The following is a 23,633-nucleotide window of genomic DNA, read 5'->3' as shown; positions in this document are numbered from 1 at the left end:
AAATTAACATAACTTTTCTAGGTTTTTTGACAGTAGGCATTATCATAGTATATCTTTCTCCATCCCAAGACTTCTAATCTGTATTTAACATGGATTTATTCTAGACAGAATATAGTTAGGTCTTATTTTTAACTCCACTTTGAAAAATATCTTCTATTAATTGATGAATTTTCATATATATATATATATATATATATATATATATATATATATAAATAATTTAGTTGTGGATGGACACAATACCTTTATTTATTTTTATGTGGTGCTGAGGATCGAACCCAGTGCCTCGCACATACAAAGTGCACGCTCTACCACTGAGCCACAACTCCAGTCTCTGATTTTCAATTAAAGTGATTGTTGATTTCCCTAAATGCTTTCCCCTTTGAGCCAAAGAGATTTTTTTTTTCCCCTCCTGATCTCCATTGTAAGAATCTGGTAAGACTCCTGGAGGGAAAACTCACTAATTATGGAGTCTCCCTAAGAATTCACCCCTGGAGTATGACTTTCAGCCTTGTCTACCCTGAATCTCTTAGAGTTCATCAATTACATTTTCGATGTCTCTCCCCTGGGGCAAATGCCTTTGAGGGTATCTGCTCCTGGGTTCCTGTTCAGGTCATGGTGATTCAGTGTGTCTGCCTCTTGCTCTCTCCAGTTTTAGAGGCATTGGTTTTCTCTGCAGCCTTAATTCTCTGAGGGATCTAAGAACTGTTGATTTTCAGATTATTCAGGTTTGGGTTTTGTTTTCGTTTTTGTTTTGTTTTTGGTGAGGACTGGACAATTTCCAAGCCCTTTGCATGCTGGACCAAAAACTTTATGTTTGTGCTTTATATATTTAATGCATTGTTTAATCTCTCTTTCTCAAATTCCAGAACTGTAGAAAGCAATTAACTTAGTCACGTATATGAAATGAGGTCCATATAACGAAGTATGTGAATGGGCTAAATTTCATTAATATGGGAAGCATTATTATTATTTCCACACTTTTTCCTTTTATTTAAAGAACATGATCTCTTACTTTTAAAGAAATGTCCCTTTTCTTTTACTTTTGACGTTTTCTTTCTTCTTGTATAAAATTTGAGTATTTTGAAATTAAACCACGTGAAACTATGAACTTTTAAGAATCAAGCAGTTGTTCAGTTCATGGTTTTGCCCTGTCAGTGGTGATTAAAGAGCATAGCCCTAGCAGAAGAGCTGAGAACAGCTGGGGGCCAAGTAAAGTCATACTTTCCTCTCACCGATGCATTTCATACATTAGTTTTAATGAGCTTAATACTTAATGAAATGGATGAAGTATTTCTTATATCCTGAGGTGTCCACTCAAAGGATCCAAGTTAGTGCCAGTGACCCACCTTCAATGTCAAAGCCTCCTGGAGTTTCTGAATAGCTTCAGGAGAGGAACTTCTAATCAATTCCTTTCAAACCTTCACCTAGGCCACCTAAATATATGGATATTGCTGCAGTAGCTGGTCTCTGATATGCCTCCTACTCTGGAATTTAACCATTAATGGTCTTATTTTCTATTATCTCTTCATATCTGTCAAATGCTTTCCTTAAAAGAATATCTCTGAATTAATGCTGAGGAGTTTCTTTGTCAAAAAAAATCTTAATTTAATTGGAAAATATTATAGTATTTGTAATAGGTGACCTCACTATTTTCTCCTGCTTGACTTAGTATGTTCTCTTTCAATTTTTCCTGAACCACATTATAAGCAGTAATTTCATTTATCATATTTGAATACATACAACTTTATTACAGTATAAAGTTTATTATCATTTAGTATCTTGCATATTCCTTGATTCTTTATTATTTCCAAAATAAGCATAAAAATTGTTACTTGACAATATATAATGTTAACCATTGATATATTACTGTGCCTATGTTCAACCAAAATTTAAAATATCCAGTAAATTCATCCAGCAACTGATTTTTTTAGAAAGCTATTTCAAATAAAAAACTATTACAGTGACATGAATTGGCTTTACAGTAAAATTTATTTAATCAAATGTGAAATTAGAAACAAATCACATTAGAATCAATTATTTTTCAAGAATATTAGCCATTTTGCTCTTTCAAAGTAACAGTTTTTTAAGTTATTAAAAATAAGTCTTTTGAGAGTTATCATGTTATAAAAAACCCTCAGAATACAATGAATGTTATTTCCATTGCAAGACAGAAATATACATTATAACTTTAGCCTTTCATACACTTCCCATTAGTCATAGTGAATAAACGGCATTATGTGGAGTTCTTTAACAATAGTCCGAGTTTTTCCATTGGCACTATGCCTAAAGAAACACTTAGCACAGAATTATTCACTTTCATATATTGGTGAATTATAAATATATGTTACTATTAAAACAACTGATGAACTTGTCAGAATTTTTCATTGAACTAAGTAATGAGTTAGCGCAGCTGACCAGAATTAATTTGGAATAATGCTGTGGTCAAACAGTGGGATAGAAACGTGGACCATGTTAGAGAGTTTAATGCTCATGACTGGGATAGGGGTCATGATGGAATTCGGAGAAATAGAGTGGGAACACAATGGAAGAAAATGGATTTGGAAAGAGCATGTAAGATAGATTGAAAACTAAAAGGACTAAATGCAGAGAGAAATATAAATTGTAAAAATACTAAAACTGAGCACATTAATACATAAAATGCATAGATACTATAATTTAGGGGGAAACAGGAAGCATAGGGGTTATATGTTCAAGTAAATTCTTTTTCTAAATTGAGTTTTTTTCAGAAAACAGTCATTTAAAAATGAAAATAATAAAGTCATTTCTTTTCAAATATTTTTGATATAACCAAGATTTCTGCAGACAAAAAGCCCACTTTAGTTATATTCTATTCAGTGGTCCTGTTATCTGTGAATTGAATTGAAAACTTCTTTTAATTTTTAAGAAATGGAAAACAAATGCATGAATTTGAAGACTGAGCTGTGTAATTGATGGGGAAGACCTGGAATAGTCAACAGACCCAGATTCCTTTCATGTTGAATCTTAGCTAATTTCATTAAGTGAGGTATCAATATAAAAAGTGACTTCTGCTTGGCAAATATCTGCTCTCTCAAGATGTTCAATTTGATTATTATAGTGAAATCTCACATTTCAGCTTTCCAAACTTCAGGAATGTTTTTCAATTTTTACTTAAGTCTTTGAAAATCTGTGTGTGTGTGTCTGTGTGCGTGCGTGTGTGTGTGTGTGTGTGTGTGTGTGTGTAAATTCTTTATTCTGTGACAGTTTAATTTCAAAGGAAAGACTCTTAGCATGTCACTGCGTAGCAGAACTTAAAAGGCCAAGAATATTGCCCAGAGGAAATTTATAATTTCAAATTATTTTTTTGGATGTCTTAAGGAGTGAGGATCATATTGCTCCTTCTCCTTTTCCCCTGGTACAAGGAGCCACCTGTCACCTTGGATGAGATTCATGGATGGGGCTGGGAGACAGAGATCAACAGCAAGAAGGGACGCACCAGGGAAGGGGCTGCCAGCCTCTGCAACATGAGCATTTAGGGGCTGTGATGGGGGACTGTCATTTTGAGGGGCACACGATGTCAAGGGGAAATCTTGAAAGTTAGCTCATTTCATTAACAGAAGTGTCAATATAAAAAGTGATTTTTGCTTGGCAAATAACTGCTTTTTCAAGACGTTCAATTTGATTATTTTAGTATTAAATTCTCATATTTCAGGTTTCCAAACTTTGGGTGAGTTTTTCAATTTTTACTTAGTCTTTGAAAAATCTTGATTTATTTTTGTTTTGATTAACTTCCATTAACAACTGGATTTCTCTCTTGATCTTAGGCTTTTTATACTGGTAGGCATTGGCAACATGCTTAATTTATGGCTCTGGAATATTTGATGATTCTTGGTACTATTTCTAGAATGTCAATTTAATTTCATCATATGTAATAGGATGAGTGGTATTATTTTGGATAAAATTTATAAGATAAATTACCTACACACAAATTTTGACACTAAGAGAAAAGTGAAAAAGTAAGATTTTTTTCAGTAGGTGAGAAGGTTATTGGAAAAAACAGTATTGCAATAGAAGAAAATTGGCATTGATATGTTTTCTTTTCTCTGGTTCTTTTTTCCCCATGTTAAAGAAAGGGTTTTGTAAATTATTGCTGCAGTACATTATAAGCCATATATAGGCAACATAATTCAATTTTCATATACGTTGTATATAGTCTTAGCAACCAACTGAGAAATAACTAATGAATTTGAGTACAGGAGAATATAGAAAATACCATGGACTAAGGTTCTTGCTGAGTGGTAGAGCCTTTGCCTAGCATGCATGAGGCATGAAGCTGTGCCTTCAATCCCTAGCACTGCAAAAAACAGATAGAGATAGAGATAGAGATAGATAGAGATAGAGAGATATGTAGATATATCAAGATACATATATATGTGTATATGATGTATGTCTCTATATATGTGTATATATACCCATGCCCATACATACATATATATATATTAAAAAGTTGCATACACGTATATATATATATATATAGTTACACACCCATAATCTTACTTTTTTCTTTATTGTTTACAGAACTTCTTGAAGGATGCTAAGAAGTAGCATTGATTTTTTGTTGTTGTTGTTCATTTTATTCTGAATTGCTTTTATTGTTAAAAAAATCACTAGCACTTAATATGGTTGTTGGTTTCAAAGCTAATTCCATTTATATTTCACTTTTTGTGTATGGGGTTTTTTTTAATCCTTTCATTTTAGTGTGAATATTGATGTTAGTTACTCCAGGAAGAATTTTTCTACCTGTCAAATGTTAAATATTTTCTGCATATTACTTTGGTTTCTTAAATAAATTGTATGATCTCATATGTACTTATCTTGAGGGTCCTCTTTTTCTACAGTCTAACATAGGCAAAATTCTTTAGCAATGACATTCCAGTTTTATATCTCTTCTAATTTTTTAGATGCTTACGATGGTCTTGGTTTTGACCGTATCCAATTTGATATATGGAAATTGGTATGACAAAATCCAAGATAATATAACATACATTGCTCACTATGTAACCCACAATTTCTATAGATAGAACATACTGGACTCAATATGAAGCAAGAACAAAGAAGAGGCAGTTAGTGTAGATAGGGGATCAGGTGGGATCGGAAGATGGAAGCTGATTTGGGTCTGGGGGGATGGAGGCTGCTTCTGTGGGACTGATTTCAGCTAATACCTCCAGAGCCCTTTTCCTTCCTCCTCCACCATTGCCAGGGTTGCCTGCTTACAGGACACTGTACTTCCCAAAATGTTGTTAAGCACCTCCCAGGTAGCCCTTTTCCTGCCTGTTTGAGCAGACACAGAGAGGCACCCCTAGAAGGTTTTGTTCCACCTTTCGGTTCATCTTTTGGTACCTGGTCATATAGGCAAGATAAAGGGAGAAGAAGAACATAAGAAAAGAGAAAAACCTGAAATGTATTAAAGGAACAGGACACTCCTACTTCTTTGGATACCTGAGCTGGGGCCCCTTCTCTGCAGAGAAGTCTATCTCTCTTCTGTCCTTTAAATAACACATGTTTTCTACGCTTGCCTTGATGTTTCTCTGGTGTTCGATCCTCACGTCTGGAGAAATGGAACTCAGCCCTGATGGATTCCATCACCATTGGTATGAAGTGTATTCAGCTTTTCCTCTGACAGAGTTGTCATTCTTTAACAACCAGTCCTAAAGAGTTGTTGGTTTTCTTATTGTTATTACATTTTTAGGTGTATACCATTGAAGAATCAGGACTAAACATCCTTGTGTGGTCAGCAATTGGAAATAAAAGAACTGGATGGATGTATGGACATGTACCTCTCTCTACCAACAGTCGCTTCAAAGTGGCATTTGAAGCTGATTTGGGTGGAAATGATAACATCTTCATTGCCCTTGATGACATCTCCTTCACCCCAGAGTGTGTGTCTGGAGGTAAGTGAGTCCTTCAGAAAATAGAATTATTTGTCAATTCAGAGGAATTTATTTCCAAGTCATCCTACTCATACAATGAAGAAGTAGATATAGGAAGAGTTGAAGACTTTGGTCCAATGAACTGTACCATAAAATTTTCATGTCCTCTAGGCAACAAAATAACTCTGCACTAAAGTTTTGTGGAAACCCTGAAATGTGTTTCCATTAATATAGCCTGGTTGTCTGCTTCAGGTTCCCAAGTTCACCATCACTGACCAACACAAAGGCCCCTCAGGTTCTTTATTATCTTCTAGACTGTCTTCTCCATCCATATTGGCCTCTCCTCTGTCGTGAGCCATTTCCTTCTTGCTGTTCCTACGACACAATCTAGAATACTCATTGTATTAAAAAAAATTCCTGTCATGAACTCCTTTTCTAAGAAATTAACCCTCTGAAACCTGAATTTCTGCCACTGAAAAATGAATGGCACATCCACTTAAGTGGGGAAGTTTGACCTCTTATAAAGACTTCAATTTTAAACTGTTAAGCAGTAGAGACAGATATTGTCATTCTATTTATTCATTACTTACTTTTGAATTGTGTACTTATAGCCTTATTCAAAGTTTCTTTTCCTTTATGGTCGGACATCTGAGTTCTTGACCTTCCCAGGGTTTTCCTTAGGATTTCTTAAATCCTGGGCCATCTCGACTTCACGTGACACAACCTGTAGAAAACACTCCCCTCTTCAGTCCTAATCACCTTCCTCAGTGTTTTTCCTCAGCAAGCCATTCTCATGGGCACATTCTTAATCTGATCATCCTCAACCTACTTAAGAATAGAATTGAGGTGTTCATCATTAGAGCTATGAATGAGTAGAAGGAGATGTACATACAGCTTACATATTTCTCATTACTTCTGTCTTCCTTAAGAGCAAAAGGAACTTGCCTTTTAATCTCTTTTCTCTCCCTAGCTCTTCTTCATCCTGCTGATATTCTTGTAGTCTTTGCATAGAATACAGAGCCATTTTGTAATGAACTCTTCCTTTTATTCTTTGAATCTCTAAATGTGAATTTTTTCCCTCACCATTCATCTCAGGAAACAACCTTTTACTACCCAACAGCAAATGTCTATTTTTTTAGACATTTCTTTTTCCAGCTAATCCCAGGCATTATATCATCAAAATCTTCTCTGGCTTTCTTCAATACATATGTGTAAGACAAGAGCTAAAATAAGTAGAAGGAGATGTACATACAGATACATATCTCCCACTAATTCTGAGCTCCTTAAGAGTAAAAGGACCTTGTCTTATTTTGTCTCTAGAGCTAGAAAATTTGCCCTGAAAAGATGCTATTATTCAAATTATAACATTATTATATTTATAATATTTATATTTATAAGTATAAATATAAATATTTATATTTATATTATATTATAATTATAACAATCACACTTGATTATGAGAACAGCAACACTAACATCAACCTCAGTATAAATTGATCATTCCCCCATATATTAAAGAATAGAATTTACTGTAAAGATGCTTAAAAAAAAAACACCACCACCACCAAGACCTTTAGTGTGAAATTGTAAATGCCCTCTATTTGTCACTTTATATCATAGATATACCTCTTCTCAGCCTCCTACTCTCATTCTAAATTGAGCATCTCAGGGCAGAGTTTCTATAGCAAGGCTGCATTGTTGATTCAGCCAACTATTTTTAGAAAATCTTAAATCATACCAGTGGTTCTCAAAATGGGGTACAGAGACCCCAATAATGATATGCCAGAGAGTATGAAATATCACTGAATTAATCCGATACAACTTCATTGGGTTTACTTGAAGAGTTGGGGAGAACACGTAATGTGTTAAATTACATGTGAAGTACACTCACATGAGCTATAGAGTGGAGCACCAAAGGTAGAAGAAACAACTTGAGAGAAATGTTGGTGCTATAGCAGAAGCACGAATCCCCTCATCCCTACTTTGTGATAGTATCATGGAAAATTCTGAGAAGTGTTAAATAGATACTTCATACTTTGAAAAGTCATGTCATAAAATAGGCAATATTAGCAACATCTGGGTGGATATAAAATGTATAACCAATAGAAGACATAAACAATACAAGCACATATTACTAAATGTAGAAAACTGGTAAAGAAAATATGAAGCCTATTTTAATAATCTCTCTGTCTAAAAAAGATCCCAGTCTCTGAAGCCTGAAAGAACATATAAAATATAATAATATATGTCCCTGAGAAATGGAAATGTGAAGGGTGTTTATTTTCTTCTTGGTGTTTTTTTCCTAATTTAATTTTATTTTTAAATGTTTAATGGAACTGCATTGATTTTAATTGGGAAAAATAATAGTATTACTTTATAAAATGAAGCTATAAGGTCATGGTAAATATAAGAGCTACGTTTTTTGAGCAATCATTCTTTTACATATTTTTATTTATTTTTTTGTGTTTCTGGGTATCTAACCCAGAGTGTGCTAGGTGTTATGGTTTAGATATTAGGTGTCCAAGAGCTCATGTATGAGACAGAGAAAGGACTTTCAGCAGTGAAATGATTGGGTTATGAGAGCCTTAGCTCAATCAGGTAATTAATCCCCTGATGGGATTAACTGAGTGGTAACTGAAGGTGGGTAGGATGTGGCTAGAGGAGGTGGGTGGGTCCCTGGGGGCATGGACTTTGGGGTATATATTCTGTATCTGCTTCCTGGTAATGTTGAGAGCTGCTTCTGTTCACCACAATCTTCTGCCAAAATGTTCAATGTCACATGAACCTGGAGGAATGAGGCCTGCTATCTATTGACTGAGACCTCTGAAATAACCCCCAAATAAACTTTTCCTCTTCTAATTGTGCTTGTCAGGTCTTTTGGTCACAGCAGTGAAAAAGCTGACTACAACACTAGGCAAACTCTCTACCACTGAGCTACATCCCCAGACCAAAATCATTGTCTTAATCTTTCCTTTAATGAAATTATTAGAATTAATATGGGAAGACAATGCACGATGGGTTTATTTTGAATCCTGTATTTTTCTAGTAGTTATTCCAAGTAATAATTACCCATCTTTCTGAAGCTTTGAGGAGTGTGAAAATGGATTACACTTAAGCTCTTTTTACTTGCCAGGGTTCACAGAGGCAAATTAAACCTTATAGATGATTTGTCCTTCTAGTAGTTCAGGCATCTGATTGTTCTCTCACTGTGCTCGGATAAAACTCCTTATCCTATGTGCGCATGAGTCTTCTAGCACTAGTTTTACCTTTCCAGAAGGCAGCCAACAAACTCATATAGAACTGTTGCAGACTTACAAGAAAGCAGAAATAAGGCAGTTATATATGCCTCAGAAACATTGGTCCGTGTTAGTACAAAGTAAAGTAAAGGTCATGTTCTAGTAATTCTAGATAAATGAAGCATTATTTTTGCATAAAATTTAAAATCGATAAAATTTTAGCAAACTCTCCAAAATTTTTATTTTAATAATTGAAAATGCCCAGAATGGGAAACAGTTTTCCATTGAAACATAGTTGTAAAAAATTCTAACGTTCTGATAATACAGGACCTGTCAAAATGAATGTTTACTGAATAAAGCAAAAGAAAAAAGTATAAAAAGATTTGTTTTCCAGTATTCCTTTGTGTGTGCTTATCATTCATCCCTATGGAAACGTGGGCATTTCTATACCATCAAAAATACTTTCTTTGTCCATCTTTCCTTAGTTAACTTAGTCAAGACAAGTTATTTTCATAGAGTCTGCTTTCTTTATGTTAGTTTCCAAGGATGGAAGGTAATTTTCTATTTTTCTTCTGTCATTTAAATAAGGAATATCACATTTGTCCCCAGGATAGAGAAGCATTTCACAGGTTGGTAGGATATTGGATCTTTAAAACTATGTGGGAGGTTTTCAAGTAATCAAAGCAACAGTGAGTTTTAAACACTTAAAACATATTGACCCAGTTTGGACTAATACAGAGGGAGGTGAATACCAAAAGATATAAGTGAAGTGTGAACCACAGGTTGGACTCAATTTATTTCCATCTAGAATTTTGCTCTTCTGATGCATTGAATGATGTGTTCCCTCAAAACTCTGTCTGTATCTGTCATCTTTCTGTCACTATGACTAAAATATTTGACAAACAACTTAAAATAGGAAAGATGTATTTTGGCTCAAGATTTCGGAGGTTTCAGTCCTTACTTGGCTGGCTCCTTGTTGTGGGCCTTAGGTGAGGCAGAACATCATGGTGGAATGGTACGGAAGAGAAAAGTCACTCAGCCAATCGCCAGGGAGCAGATGTCCTTATAGGAAGAGAAGTGATACGGAGAAAGACACGGAGAGCCCCACATGATGAAGGAGGCAGAAACTGACTTAAGGCATCTACAAGCCATGAGTGCTCAGCAAAACAGGAAGCCAGAGAAAGGAATGGACCAGTTCTTCCCATGGGCCTTCAGAGAAAGCATGGTCTTGATGAGGCCTTGAATTCCACCTTCTGGCTACTACACCTATTGTATAATAACCCTTTGTTGTTTTAAGCCATCCAGTTGTGGTGTTTTGCTATAGCTGCCTCAGGAAAGTAGTATAACTGGTAACATCGAGGTTTACCTTTTAATCAAGAACTGGGCTTAAATCTTCCTTACATCAACCTTCTATGCATTTGACCCAATTTTCCTCATTCATGAAATGATTATTGTCAGGATTTAGGAATATGCCTTTCTTAAACAAGTTGCATAACTATTTGCAATGATTGCAATGAGGAATCATTTTTGTAAAACCTAAAAATAATTCTTATATGACCTAACACATCTAGTCTTCCACAGATTACCAACCATATTGAAATATGCTGAATCTGATGCTTCCTTACATAAATACAGTAAACGCCAAAAGATGCCACTGTTTCCTTAAATACTGAGAAGACACCAGTTTGGAAGATTAACGTTATGGACAATTTTTTTCCTCTATATTCTTTTTGTTGAATGGAAAGAAAATAGATCTTCAGAGAGTGAATACAGATTCAAAAGAAAAGGTGTATTATCCTCAGGCATCCTTTTTATCTTGACTTGGTAAATACAAATTGACAGCAAGAAGCAAGATGCCCACAGAATAAAGAATGAAATTCATAGGAATTCAAGGGGAATAGAAGCTACAAATTTTAGTTTTTTTAAAATACTATCACTGATAAACAATAATAGTTCTCTTCTCATTCTTGAATAGAGGGTCTCATTCTTGCATTATATCTTTGGACTTGAACAGAAAAATCCAATGAACAATTTCAGATTAGGCATAACCTCTTGAGTGCAAATATTTAAAGGCAAAATCTTTGCTAATTATTTCAATGGTTTTATTTTATATGTCTATAAGAGTTCCTGTTAGGGTAGCAATTCAGTAAATATGTTTTATGAGTAGACAAATAAATGTGTTGAATGAATAGGTAAATAAGTGAATGTCATCATCAGTTGAATACACACAGTGCTTTCCTTCATGCCCACCAGACTGCCACCTCTGATGTTGTACCGAAACCCTTTATTTGGAAAAGGGAGCAAGAGAGTTAGTCTTGTTAATTGTCCAACACTCTCTATATGGCTATACTGAGTGATTAAAAGACAACAACAACTGGATTTAAATTTTAGGGTCCGAGTCTAAATCATGACTGGGCCACTAGATACTTCTGCAGTTTGGAGAAACTAATTTAAACTCCTTACATCATGTTTTATCATCAGGGCAATGAAACAGATGGTCTCTTAATCCTCTTCTGATGCTGTCATTTTATGATAATATGGGACTGGACTTGTGGAAGAGTATTAGGAATATAGAAGGAAGGGGCAGAGAATGACTTAGGAAGGGACAGAGGAGGAGGGTGTTCAAGGGGATCTGGCAACCAGGGAAGGCAGGAAAGATAGAAACGTCATTGCAGTGAGAAACAGAAAACCTCTCACTGCTTGGTTCACTTGTGAGTTTATGTCGGCCATTCATTTAGTTAATATTTGTTGAGAAGCTACCATGTGCTACCCTAGATTTGAATTTGAATTACCGATGTAAGTGTAATGATGGCCCCAGTGCTTCAGGACTTTATAATCTGGGGAAATACTAGGATAACTATGCATATCTGGAAGTATGAAATGAATTCATAACTCTCTCAGGAATGAGATCTGTGTTTCTTGAAGGATTTCCTTTGGTCTTGGGACAGCTTCAAGTATACAAAGTAATTCCTTGATCCATGAGAGAACTCTTCTTGAGCAATGTTCAGTGGTACTCAACTGATATATTGGCTCTCAGGAAGGAATCCTGGATTTGCAGCATATGCCTGTTTCCTTGGTGTGAATACGACCAGTGGGGTTCATTTCAGTATGACCTCACTAGAGGTGGAATGTTCGGAAATGCCCATGATGGCTGATGGGCCAGCAGGCTACAGCAAACACAGGTCACAGAAGGTGCTTAGGTTCCCTGTGTGCCCCGTCTCCCAGCTAGACAGTGGAGAGGAGGCTGAGGCTGGGTCAGAGGCAAAGAGTGACACACTGATCTCACCTTATACATTCAGAGCATTGCTAATAAAAGCTATTCCCTAGAAGGGTATTCATACCCCTTTTTCTAATTAATAAAACCTCAAAAGTCTCTTGGTTATAAATAACCAATTTTTCAGTGCCTCTCTTTTACTAAACACCCATTTGAAACCAGTTATTTGGTTTCTAAACCCTCCATCTCGTCACTTTCAGTCCACTAGTAAGTTCTATAGATTTGACCTTTTTTTTTTCCTTCCCTTGGTTGTATTTTCCTTCTCAAATTCAACTTCAAGGCCTTATTATTACTCAGTAGAATCTCTAGAATAAGCTACCTAACTGATTTTTTTCATATATGGCAAGTAAGTCTTCTAATTCCAATTATTTTTTAAGTTCCAGAAGGGTAGACTTCTCAACCTTCTTACTTACCATGATAGCTGAAAGAATGTTTTATACAAGGAACAAAATCTGACTTGGGCTAACTTAAACAAAAAGTAAATGTATTTGGATAGATATTTGAGAACTCCAAAATTCAAAAGTCTGAGAAACCAAGTCAGAAAAATGAGCAGGAAGCAAGTGAGGTTGATGCCATCAGGGGATCAGATTGGCTGATGCTACTGCCTTTGAATATTTGTGACTGGAACTGGGCTGTCTGCTCCCTTGCCATCACTGTTAGTAATCACTAATTGTCCCTATGTCAGTCCCCTAAAGTTGAAAGTGTTAGTTGAAGCATACCATGGAGCAACCCTAAATCTGTGTCCATGTTTTACTCTCATTAGTTATTCCGTTGTACCTAATTTCCACATCACGCCTCTCTGGATGAAGGCCATTTGTCTTCTCATTTTATCATCATCCAGCTTGTAAGTTCTGCAACATTTAGACCGAATCATAATGTTGACCAGCAACAATAAAGATTCTATTTATACTCTAATGGCATATGGAGAGAGCAAGCTAATAAAAAATAAAGTGCATAAATTTATGCAAGTTATAAAGAAGAAAAATGCTTTGAGGTTCTCAGTTGCCTACTAAATAAGTTTCATATGCTTTAGTGCAACTCCTAACATCTGTCTGTCTCTATCTATACAAATGATCCTCTCGAAGATCATCCCTGCTTCCCCTTTTCTAGTTTTATCACATTCCCTCACTTTTCCCTGATATTAGTCCTCTTGCTTCTCTGTCTGGGAACGACCTGCCCTTTATCTCTCCTCTATGTAAATCCTCCTCCAATTTCAAGGGCAGAACAAAAGCTGTCTTCTTCAAGAGTGATCCTTAATCCTCCCCACAGGAAGCTGCTCTCCATTTCAGATGCTATTAGCCTTCAATTTGCAGTTCTCCTATAGTGGATGCTATAGTTTATTTTGCAACATCTGTGGTTTGTTTTCTGTCATTTTTAGTTCTGCTACAATGAAAAATCCCCATTGTCATTACCCTGTTTTGTTTTGTTCTTTTAGAATTTAACAAGAATGAATGATCTTTGACTTTAAGGTTGGTGGAGAAATACATAAATTTCAAGTCAGTATAAAGTAAATATTCATTGTATACTGCATTGTATATGATAGCAATTTTAGATAAATTATTTAAAATATAGTTCTAATGCCTGGCTCATCTTTATAATTTTGATTCAGCTAGTGATTCATGAGATCTTGTTTTAAAATGAGTGGAAATGAATGTATAAAACACTGAAAGAAAATGATTATCAGTCAATCCTGATTCACTTATTGGATTATGGAATATTATGAGGTTTAAAATCATTATTGTGGGTCATGAAGCTCTTACTATTTGTTGGAAGATGAAGTAATTCCTTCTTACTCCTAGAAGAATATTAGATTTGAAATCAAAAACACAAGAACCATAAAATGGCATTAGAAGCTAATACCATGCAGGCTCAAGGGAGCAAAACCTTGATTTTCTGCTTGACAATACTTGGAGGAGTTTGCCTGTTATACTAGGAGGTTGTTCTTTCTTGGTTTCCTGCTGATCGTCAGGCTGGAAGGAATTTTGTTAAATTAGGGGAAAGAAATCCAAATGACAACCATAGAAAAATCACTCCCAGTGTGAACTATACCCCATTTGCCTGGGTGTGACAAGCATCTCATACTAAACCTGAAGATAAAATACAAATCAATGTCCCAACTCTTTGTCTTAAAGGCAAATACTTTTATGCAAAAAATGATATTGGCCACATAAGCAGACTATATATTTCATATACTATGTAAATGTATATATTATATTTACATGTAACATGTAATATAAGGTATATTTAAAGGAAAGCATCAGATGGTAGCTTAGTAATTTCTCTACCATGTGGAAAAATTTGCAATTGCTAATTTCTTCTCCATTTTTAAAATTTATCATAACCTTTGCTGACTCTTATAGTCATGCAGAAATGCTCAGCATCCAGGTATTATATAGGCCAAGTGTATTGGAGAGATCCCAGAGCTTTTCTCAGCCAGGGTGGCGCTGGCCCTGTTTGGCTCTTTTGGGCTAATAGCATCTACTCTTATTAAGATCCCCATTCCCTAAAACACATATGTTGTTAGCTGGAAAGTATCCAGACCTTACAAAAACAAACAAATGTGTTTGTTGCCAAAGAAATAACACAAGAACATGACATTGCTTCACTAAAATATCTGTTTTTATAAAAATATTTTTTCTTTCAAACAGAATAACAAATGACTTCAACAGAATGACCTTTTTTTTTTAATAACATGTTATTTGAATGTAAGACCATTTTACCAAAAGAGACTGGTTGCTCATAATGGAAATAGGTGGAAATGGGAACAAAAAAAAAAAAACAATCTTTTTTAGCTTGAAGTGGAACTGTGTGTAAATACATGAGTCTTCCTTTTTCAGTAATATAAACTTGCTCAAAATAGAAAACATGAGGTTAGATGACTGGGTTTTGTTGAAAATGGGTCCAAAGGAGTGACAAGGATGGGCATTCTCTGCTAGGCACAGCAGATAATGGTCCAATTTGAAGAGCAATCCAGGGCTTCAAGTATCTGGATTGTACTCTAGGATCTTTCTGATTATAATGTAACTAGTATAAGACTGAAATTTTAGCTTACATCTTCATGTTTGAGCCATTCTGGTCTGACCAACAATCTCCATGATCCCAAAATTTTAATGGGACAACACAATCTAATATGTTCACTTTTAATTGTTTCTATTAGGAAGGCAGAAATTAACCAAAAAAAAAAAAACTGTGTGTGAATGCGTGCATGTATGTTTTAGTAAAATTGCAATCATATATGATATGCCAAACTTTAGGTTAAGTTAGTTATTCCTGTTCCTCAAAAGTTGAGTTTAGCTATATTTATCTTTGTCCTCAGGGCCAATCCCCTGTTACCTGAAAGCTCTGGTATCACACATCCACTAGTTCTATTTAGTTGGATCAGAAAGGTAATTGAGAAATTATACCTGGAAGGTCTCTGATAGACCATGATAAAACATTCTTTTTTTTAAGAGAGAGAGAGAGAGAGAGAGAGAGAGAGAGAAACTTTTTAATATTTATTTTTTAGTTTTTGGTGGACACAACATCTTTATTTTATTTTATGTGGTGCTGAGGATCAAACCCAGCACCCGGCGCATGCCAGGAGAGCGCGTTACCGCTTGAGCCACATCCTCAGCCCCTTGATAAAACATTCTAACAGGTATAACAACTGTTCCTAAAGTCCCTGTGAAATGAACACAGTTCCCTCACATATAGATTACCTAAAACCTCTCTAATCCCCTCAATCGTACATGTTTGTGGTATGTCATGGAGAAATGGCTTTTTGTTCTTCACTCCCAAACCATCTCTACTAAGAGAAAAATCCATCTAATCATTGATTGGTGTTGAAACACTGGCTCATAATTTCCATCAGCAAAAGCTTTCCCACCCATAGGATTCAAGATGACTTGAGTCTTAGGACTCTTTTTCTTGGCCTTACCTAGTGAGCCAAGAGTATAATATTCCATCATCTAAAAGATTCATCATTTTCCTCTGGAACTTGAGGATTTTATGGGGGAGAACCTGAGCATGGGTGAGACACAATCACATGTCTGTTCACTGAATACTGACTAAAGACAGTGTACTGAACCCTGTCGGGCATTGGAGAACCATTTTTTGAGCTGAAGTCTTCCTTTGGGAAATATATGCTAAAAGCAATATAAAGGATGCATTAAAAGGAATATATTTAATAATGTTGGTCCTAAAGTTAGAAGTCAGGAGTTCAGATTAGGGGAATTCATTAGCTATGAAATAAAATTCTATTAAATATGGGCCATCAGTGAACAACAACATTAAATTAGGCCAAGTGTGTAACCTGGTACAATGCTGCATGTCAATGAGGCCACACAAATGTAGTCATGTCCGACCAGGAACCATAGCACCATCTGGAAATGATAAAGCCAGAAAGAATCTGGGATCCACTGGAGGCTTTATGCATTCCAAGCCTCATACAAGAGAGAAATGACCAGCAACCAGCCTAACACTGCAGATTTTTATGTATTTTCCACCTTCACATAAGTTTTAGATTATTTGGGAGGTTATGAAGGCAGAACATTTGTTATGTAAGTGATTGTCATCATTTGCTACAGTATCACTATATTTGGGTGTCTATAATTATGGCCCCTATTGGTGTAAATAAAAATGAGAATCTTTGGAGACCACTTAATATGTTCTGTTTGTTCAGCTCTTGATTTTCTTTCAAGTCTTTAGCATCTGAGTGTACTGGGGAAAGGAGAATACTCTGAGAAAAGGGTACCACAACCTCACGTGTGTTACTCAGCTTACAAGAACAACTTAGAGGAGGAAAAGTTTATTTTGGCTCACAGTTTCAGAAGTTCAGATCATGGTTGGCTGACTCCATGTCTCTGAGCGCAAGTGACTCCATTGCTCTGAGCTGCAGAACATCATGGCAGACGGGCATAGTGGAGGGAAGCTGCTCTGTTCATGGAGAAGGAGAGTTAGAGAGTTGGGAAAGAGCTTCAGGACAGATGAGCCCCTTCAAGGCACGTTCTAGTGGCCCTCCTTCTCCAGCCACAACCCAGCTGCCAACAGTTACCACCCAGTCAGTCCATTCAAACTAAGATGCACTAAGTAGGTTACAACTCACAGTCCAGTCACTGCACCTCTGAATATTCCTGCATTAGCAGAGGGGCTTTTGGGAAACACTTCACATTCAAACCATAACATTGTGTTTTCTCTGTTTTACATTTTTTATTGCCCACAGCCATAATTTATCCCATAAGTTTTCTATAATTAGTGAATAGCCTTATGATTTCAAGTATTCTACCTGTGTATGCACACATCTATGTACATATATTTGCACAAATGCACATTTACACCCACATATATAAATTCACGTATGTTTATATACATTTAGCATTTCTGTTACCTCTCACCAATCTGCTTGTTTTTGCTTTTGTCTTAGTTAGCTGAGGCTATTCATCTTGAAAATATTTATCACTTTGTATTTGGCATCCGTTCGCAGATACTTATCAGCTTTCACATTGGTTCTCACTTCTGGAAATTTCAGTTTCTTTTACTTTGTCTCTGCCATCTGGCTTTTGACTTGCTGGTCATGCACAGTCTTCTGAGGAGACAAGCAAGCCCTTTTGGCCCACACATCCCATGTGCTGTCCACAGGTCTTTACATGTACCAGGACTCCATTTCCTATAGTCAAATTGGAGGTCACATTCCATCTTTCTGGGAAAATATAAGCTATTAGATATATGGCAATGAAATAAGAACATCAAAATGATTCTATTTTGGCTCCCCAGGAGAGATTTTTTTTTTAATTTAATAAAATAATATTATAAACTTTGTGAAAGGCCCTTGTGGAAATATAGACAAAATCACAATTCAAAATAAACTGAACCCAAGAATTCTTACATAGCTCAAAATATTATATTCTTTTCTGCCCCATCATTTTTTGTGATAGTTTTGAATGTTGTTAATAAAATATATGCCAATTTGTGACTGATATATTAATATACTACACTAAACATTTTTACCATCTATGTTACCAATTATGGTAATATTTGGCAAGTTTGATTTTTGTTCTTTAATACTAAATTTTTATCTGCATATCATTTTTTTCTTAAAACAGACAAATCAATTTGCCTTGACTAAAGATATTAATCATAAATATAAAAATCTATTAGATTACCTTTGGGCACATTAGGCTTTTAATGAATTTATATGAAATTCATGAGAATGTTTCATTGATTTTCACTGTAAGTTAATAGTAGAAAATAATTTTGCATGCTACAAGAAATATATTTTCATTGCCATCTAAATATAAATGAACAAGGAAACTTAGTATTCTGTGGAAAGATAAAGAAATACTGTGTCAGGGATAAAAACTATCTTCCTAGGACAAAACCAAATGGAATGTAGGTAGCATATGTAAAACTCCATACAACTTCTGAAACAATTTGTAAAGTTCATAAGTATCAATATGAAATGAATGATCACTCTAATTACTAACTCATAGATTGACATTCAAATATAGCAGGTAAGTCGTCTTTGTAAAGATCTTTCCAGTTTCTGTTTTGCTGATCGACCCTTTGACAACAGTGGTTTATTAAATCAACAGAATGGGTCGATTAGTCAATACATTCTGTACTTCATCTATTTTTGCTTAACTCCATATTAGTTCTCAAGGAAAGTATAATTAATATTTAAACCATTGATTTATTATTCATCAATGTAGGAAATATTTATTAAACACATGCCTAATGTCACTAATTCTATTGGGTATTGAGATACTACTGTGTTCTCATATAGGGGTAAAAACCTGCCCAACTCTAATTTGGATTGTCTTGGTTCTGTGTGAGATCTGAGCTTTGATCAGGTAAAAACCTGGCAAATTGCTATTGTAATGATTCAGATGAAATTCTTGAAGGCACTCTGTTCCTTTGAAAATGGGATTTTTCTGTTGTTTTAGAATCCTTTTTCTCAAACTAATTTGCACAGTACTACCCTGAACTCTAAAGCAGCATTTCCTAACTCATTTCTTGCTGAAACATATAATGTCTGATTGTCATATGCTTTTCACACCACCTGTGCAATTCACCCCAGAGAGTAGTGCCTTATATGCACTTTCCAGATAATAGCTATAAATCTGGACCATTGTTCTCCACCAAAGGCAGAATATTTATAGGATACAAGTGAGTAAGAGAAACTTTATTGTTGGTATAGCCTTGAATCATCTCCAGTATAAAAAAATGAATCAATCACAAACTATAGATAAGATATATTTTATTATTGATTCTAACTCACTTGAAACTTGTGATCCTCTTTTTGAGAAACATTCCCCTAAAGCATACAAACTAAGTTTTCATAGAAGTCTCTTTTTTCTTCCTGTCCCTAGCATTGTTTCTATATCTTACTCATGATTGGATGTAGCTTGAGAAAGGTGGACTTAAAACAAAACAAAAAATAAAATACCCTTAAGGTACCTAATGAATCCTGGTGTCAAAATGAATTAACATTTTTGGACTGTCTTTCTTCTCATCTTTCTTCTCCATCACAATCACTAACAATTCTGAGTGCCTATTTTTTTTATTACTTTCCTTTATCCTTCTAGTTTAACTGTATTCTTTGAGGTATGAAGGGACTATCATCACAACCCTGATGTACATTTCAGTATTACCCTGAGCTTGTTACACTCTTTCATATAGTAACCCACTCATATGGTGAGCAATAACACACATTTCCAAGTCAGCTAACTGTGGGTAAGCCTGATCTGACACCACTTCTCTGTAAAGTCACTGGCCTTTGCCTTGGTACCATTGGTTTTAAGTGGCCTGTCTAAGCTGCTTGTTGGGCATGGTAAGAGAGGACTAATATACTTCATCAACGCACAATGCATTCATCAAGATATTGTGCATTTAAAATGTTGTGTGTTTTAAAATGTCTGCCTTTTAAAAGAGATTTATAGAGATTAAATTTTAAAGAGATTTAAAATGTAAATACATTTAAATACATTTAAAGAGATTAATTTTAAGAGTGAAGCATCGAACATGAATTACAGATTGTCATATAGGTTCTAAGTGATATTAGTGTCTGTATATACTAGTATCTATCTATCTATATATAAAGGGTGTGGAGAGATATACGTGTATATTTTATGTATATACATATAAGTATATATATGTTATATGTATATTGTATGTATACACATATAAGTATATATGTTACATGTATATTATATGTATATAAGTATTATTTCATGTATTATAGAATTTTTAGATTCATAGCATAATTAAGTAGAAAACAGAAATTTCCCTCACACGTACACACAGCCTCCACAAATTTATTTACCCATACCTAGATGATACATTTATTATATTAAATAGCGGTGAACCTGCCCTACACATCATTATTACCCAAAGTCTATAGTTTACATTAGACTTCACTCTTGATGTTGACAGTTCTATAGATTTTTGGCAAATATATGATGACACATAGAGAACAGTTTCCTACACAATAGTTTCATGGAGAATGAACCATTCATATGGTTTATAGAGGAGAATAGTTTAGGATGATTCATATAGAATAGTTTTACTACTGTGAAAATCTGTGCTCTTCCTCCTTATTCATCCTCACCTCTACCCCAACTTCTAGCAGCAACTGACCTCTTTAATCCTACAGTCTTCTCTGGAATGTCATGGAGTTGGAATCATACAATACGTAGCCTTGTCAGATTGTCTTCTTTCACTTAGTAATAAGAATTTAAGGCAGTGCTGAGATTTTTCAGTTTATAGAAAGAAAATTATTAATATTGTTCCTATTTTACAGAGTTAAATGAGAGATTTTACCTTTAATGACTAGCTATCTCCATAGATGGCACCTAAGAATAAATCCATTAAAATTACGATTTTAGGGAAGCTTTTTTCATTGTCAGCATTTCTCAGAGAGTGCACACAGCAGGCTGTACTCAAATCAAAAGACGAGCATAGTACATTTTCCAGGAGTTTTAGTTTTATTGCAATACTGGAGAAATCCTTTTATACTGAAAATGTATATATGTAGCATAATGTATTATGTAGCATAATGCAAAATTCTCATTTGGATAAAACAAAAGACTCAGATGAAATATTGAGCTAATAGAGAATTGTTTCTAGCTCGGAACCTGCCTAGACTCCCTTTAGGAGTGAAAAATTTATGTTCCTCAAATATCAGAAATATTTCAATGGAAAATTTGAGAAGCAATTCAGAGGAGATGTAATTTAAAACAAGATGCATTTGAAGACTAGATAGTGCCTTAGGTAAGGTTCCCTGGGAAGCCAATTCTGAGGCAAATTCCTTCATACAGACTGCAGTGGAAATTCTCTCAGGAGCATCCCCTGCAAAGGAGAAAAGGAAACAGAATGTGTGGAGCGTGGGGTGGAGGATATTGAGCCATGATGCAGGTGCACGGTGGCCTCTGCCAGTGCTGTGGGGAGCTCCAAAGCTGATTTGTCACTTGGTAGAGGCCTCATGTTGAAGCATAGGTCCTGAGCCATCCTCTCCCCACTTCACAAGTCAATGAATAAAGCCGTTCTTTGGAGGGTGTATAACTTTGGAGAGCAGTGCCTGGAACTGGACTAACTGTGAGCTGTCATCTGGCAGCTTTCCCAGCAAGTGGGGGAAGTACACCTTGATCTTGAATGGCTAACCTGAAGAGCACAAGACAGGATCAAGTGTAGGCTGTACAAGCCCACTGGCTTCCTTGAAAAGAAAGACCTGGAACAAATAGTTCTGAGTACATTTTAATAAAAATAATTATGGAGTTTAATGCAATTTATATCTCTAAATAAAGGAGAATTTTATATTTACATCTGTGATATAAGGAAAAATATATAATAACACACACACACACACACACACACACACACACACATTCTGAGTAGGTTCTGGGAAGCATAGGAATCTCTTTGTCTTAAAGAAAATTACTCTCCCTGTGGGTTTTTTTGTTTGTTAGTATAGTGCCTTAGCTAAGTACTAGGCATATTTCTAAAGTTGGTTCTAGATTTTCATCACATGAAAAAATTTATTCAACCTTTTCAGCACTGGAGAGTTAACAAAGATGACATTTTAAGGCATTATATATTTTTTGAAAAATATAATTGTCTGCCCTTCCTTAACTGTGAGATTAATCTAATGGAAAGAATGAACAAAAAAAATTATATGATCATGGTTAAATATTAAAAGAAATATACATAAAGGTATAAAATTTAAATCCAATTTACTTTCTATGTTTAAGTTTGGAATTTGTTCATTGGAACACTGCATCTGTATATGCTAACATTATCTCAGACCGTGAGATTGGAGCATTATATCATGCCCTACAGTCATTTGATTGCTCCCTTGCTTACATATGATATTTTCCATGAACACAGTCACCTGAAACATGGCCACATAGATTTCATATGCATGACTTTGATCATAACATCAGAGACTAACTATAGTCTAGATATATATTCACTGATGGGTGAGTAGAGAGGAAAAGGAATTCTCAAATCTCATTTTTAAAATAAATTCACCACACCATCTTTCTGTATAAGACAAACTATTCTGATAAAATCCACACATAAAAGTAGCTTCAAATGTCCAGCAAACAAACTGTTTCTGAACTGGTCCCCATTGCTGTGTGGCTCTATTTTTTCTCCAGAGTCACGAGTTCACCAATAATTAGTACAAAAACAACTCAAAGTATAATAACGGCCTCAGGATCAATGTTTCAATAAATTAGTAATAATTCTTTCTTATTTATATACATTCACTGACCTTAAGAAACATCAACTAGTCAATATGAAGACCAACACTCTTGGTCCAAGATTAAATTTAACTTAGTGTAGACTCAATATTTTGCCACAAAAATAATCTGTGCAATGAAAGATTACAAAAGTAGCACGGAGTTTTTGGCTACTTAATTTTGTGGACTTAATATCCGTAGGTGTAAAATGGATTTAAACCAGATTACCTTCAAGATCTCTTCTAGTGTAATATTTTAGATTGAACTGTGATTTTTTCTCTATGTTAGATATGACAATACATGGCCTTTGGGCAGGAATCAAGATCTGAGCAAAATCCACTGTGATAGAACCATGGCAAACTGCAACTTCTGTGACTCTATCCTGGACAGAGTCTCAGGAACTAGATTCTCCAGGTGCAGGCATTAAGGGACAGTGAATAAACCCTATATGGATATAATAACAATACCCTTAAATTTTAAAATTTTAAGTGTACCT

The 23,633-nt window shown here is 35.2% G+C and overlaps 1 protein-coding gene across 1 annotated transcript in view; it reads left to right on the top strand.

Moving 5' to 3' along the window:
• Positions 1–23,633, top strand: part of Malrd1 (MAM and LDL receptor class A domain containing 1) — a 638,713-nt gene that overhangs the window by 493,848 nt on the left and 121,232 nt on the right. The window contains exon 33 of the mRNA XM_076872892.1: positions 5,732–5,933. Coding sequence (XP_076729007.1) covers positions 5,732–5,933 — 202 coding nt within the window. The remainder of the gene's footprint in view (positions 1–5,731; positions 5,934–23,633) is intronic.

Source organism: Callospermophilus lateralis, chromosome 13 (genome assembly GCF_048772815.1).
Source record: "Callospermophilus lateralis isolate mCalLat2 chromosome 13, mCalLat2.hap1, whole genome shotgun sequence".
In the NCBI taxonomy this organism is placed as follows: Eukaryota; Metazoa; Chordata; class Mammalia; order Rodentia; family Sciuridae; genus Callospermophilus; species Callospermophilus lateralis.
The sequence above is the reverse complement of the archived record's forward strand: the minus strand, read 5'-3'. Positions and strand labels throughout refer to the sequence as shown.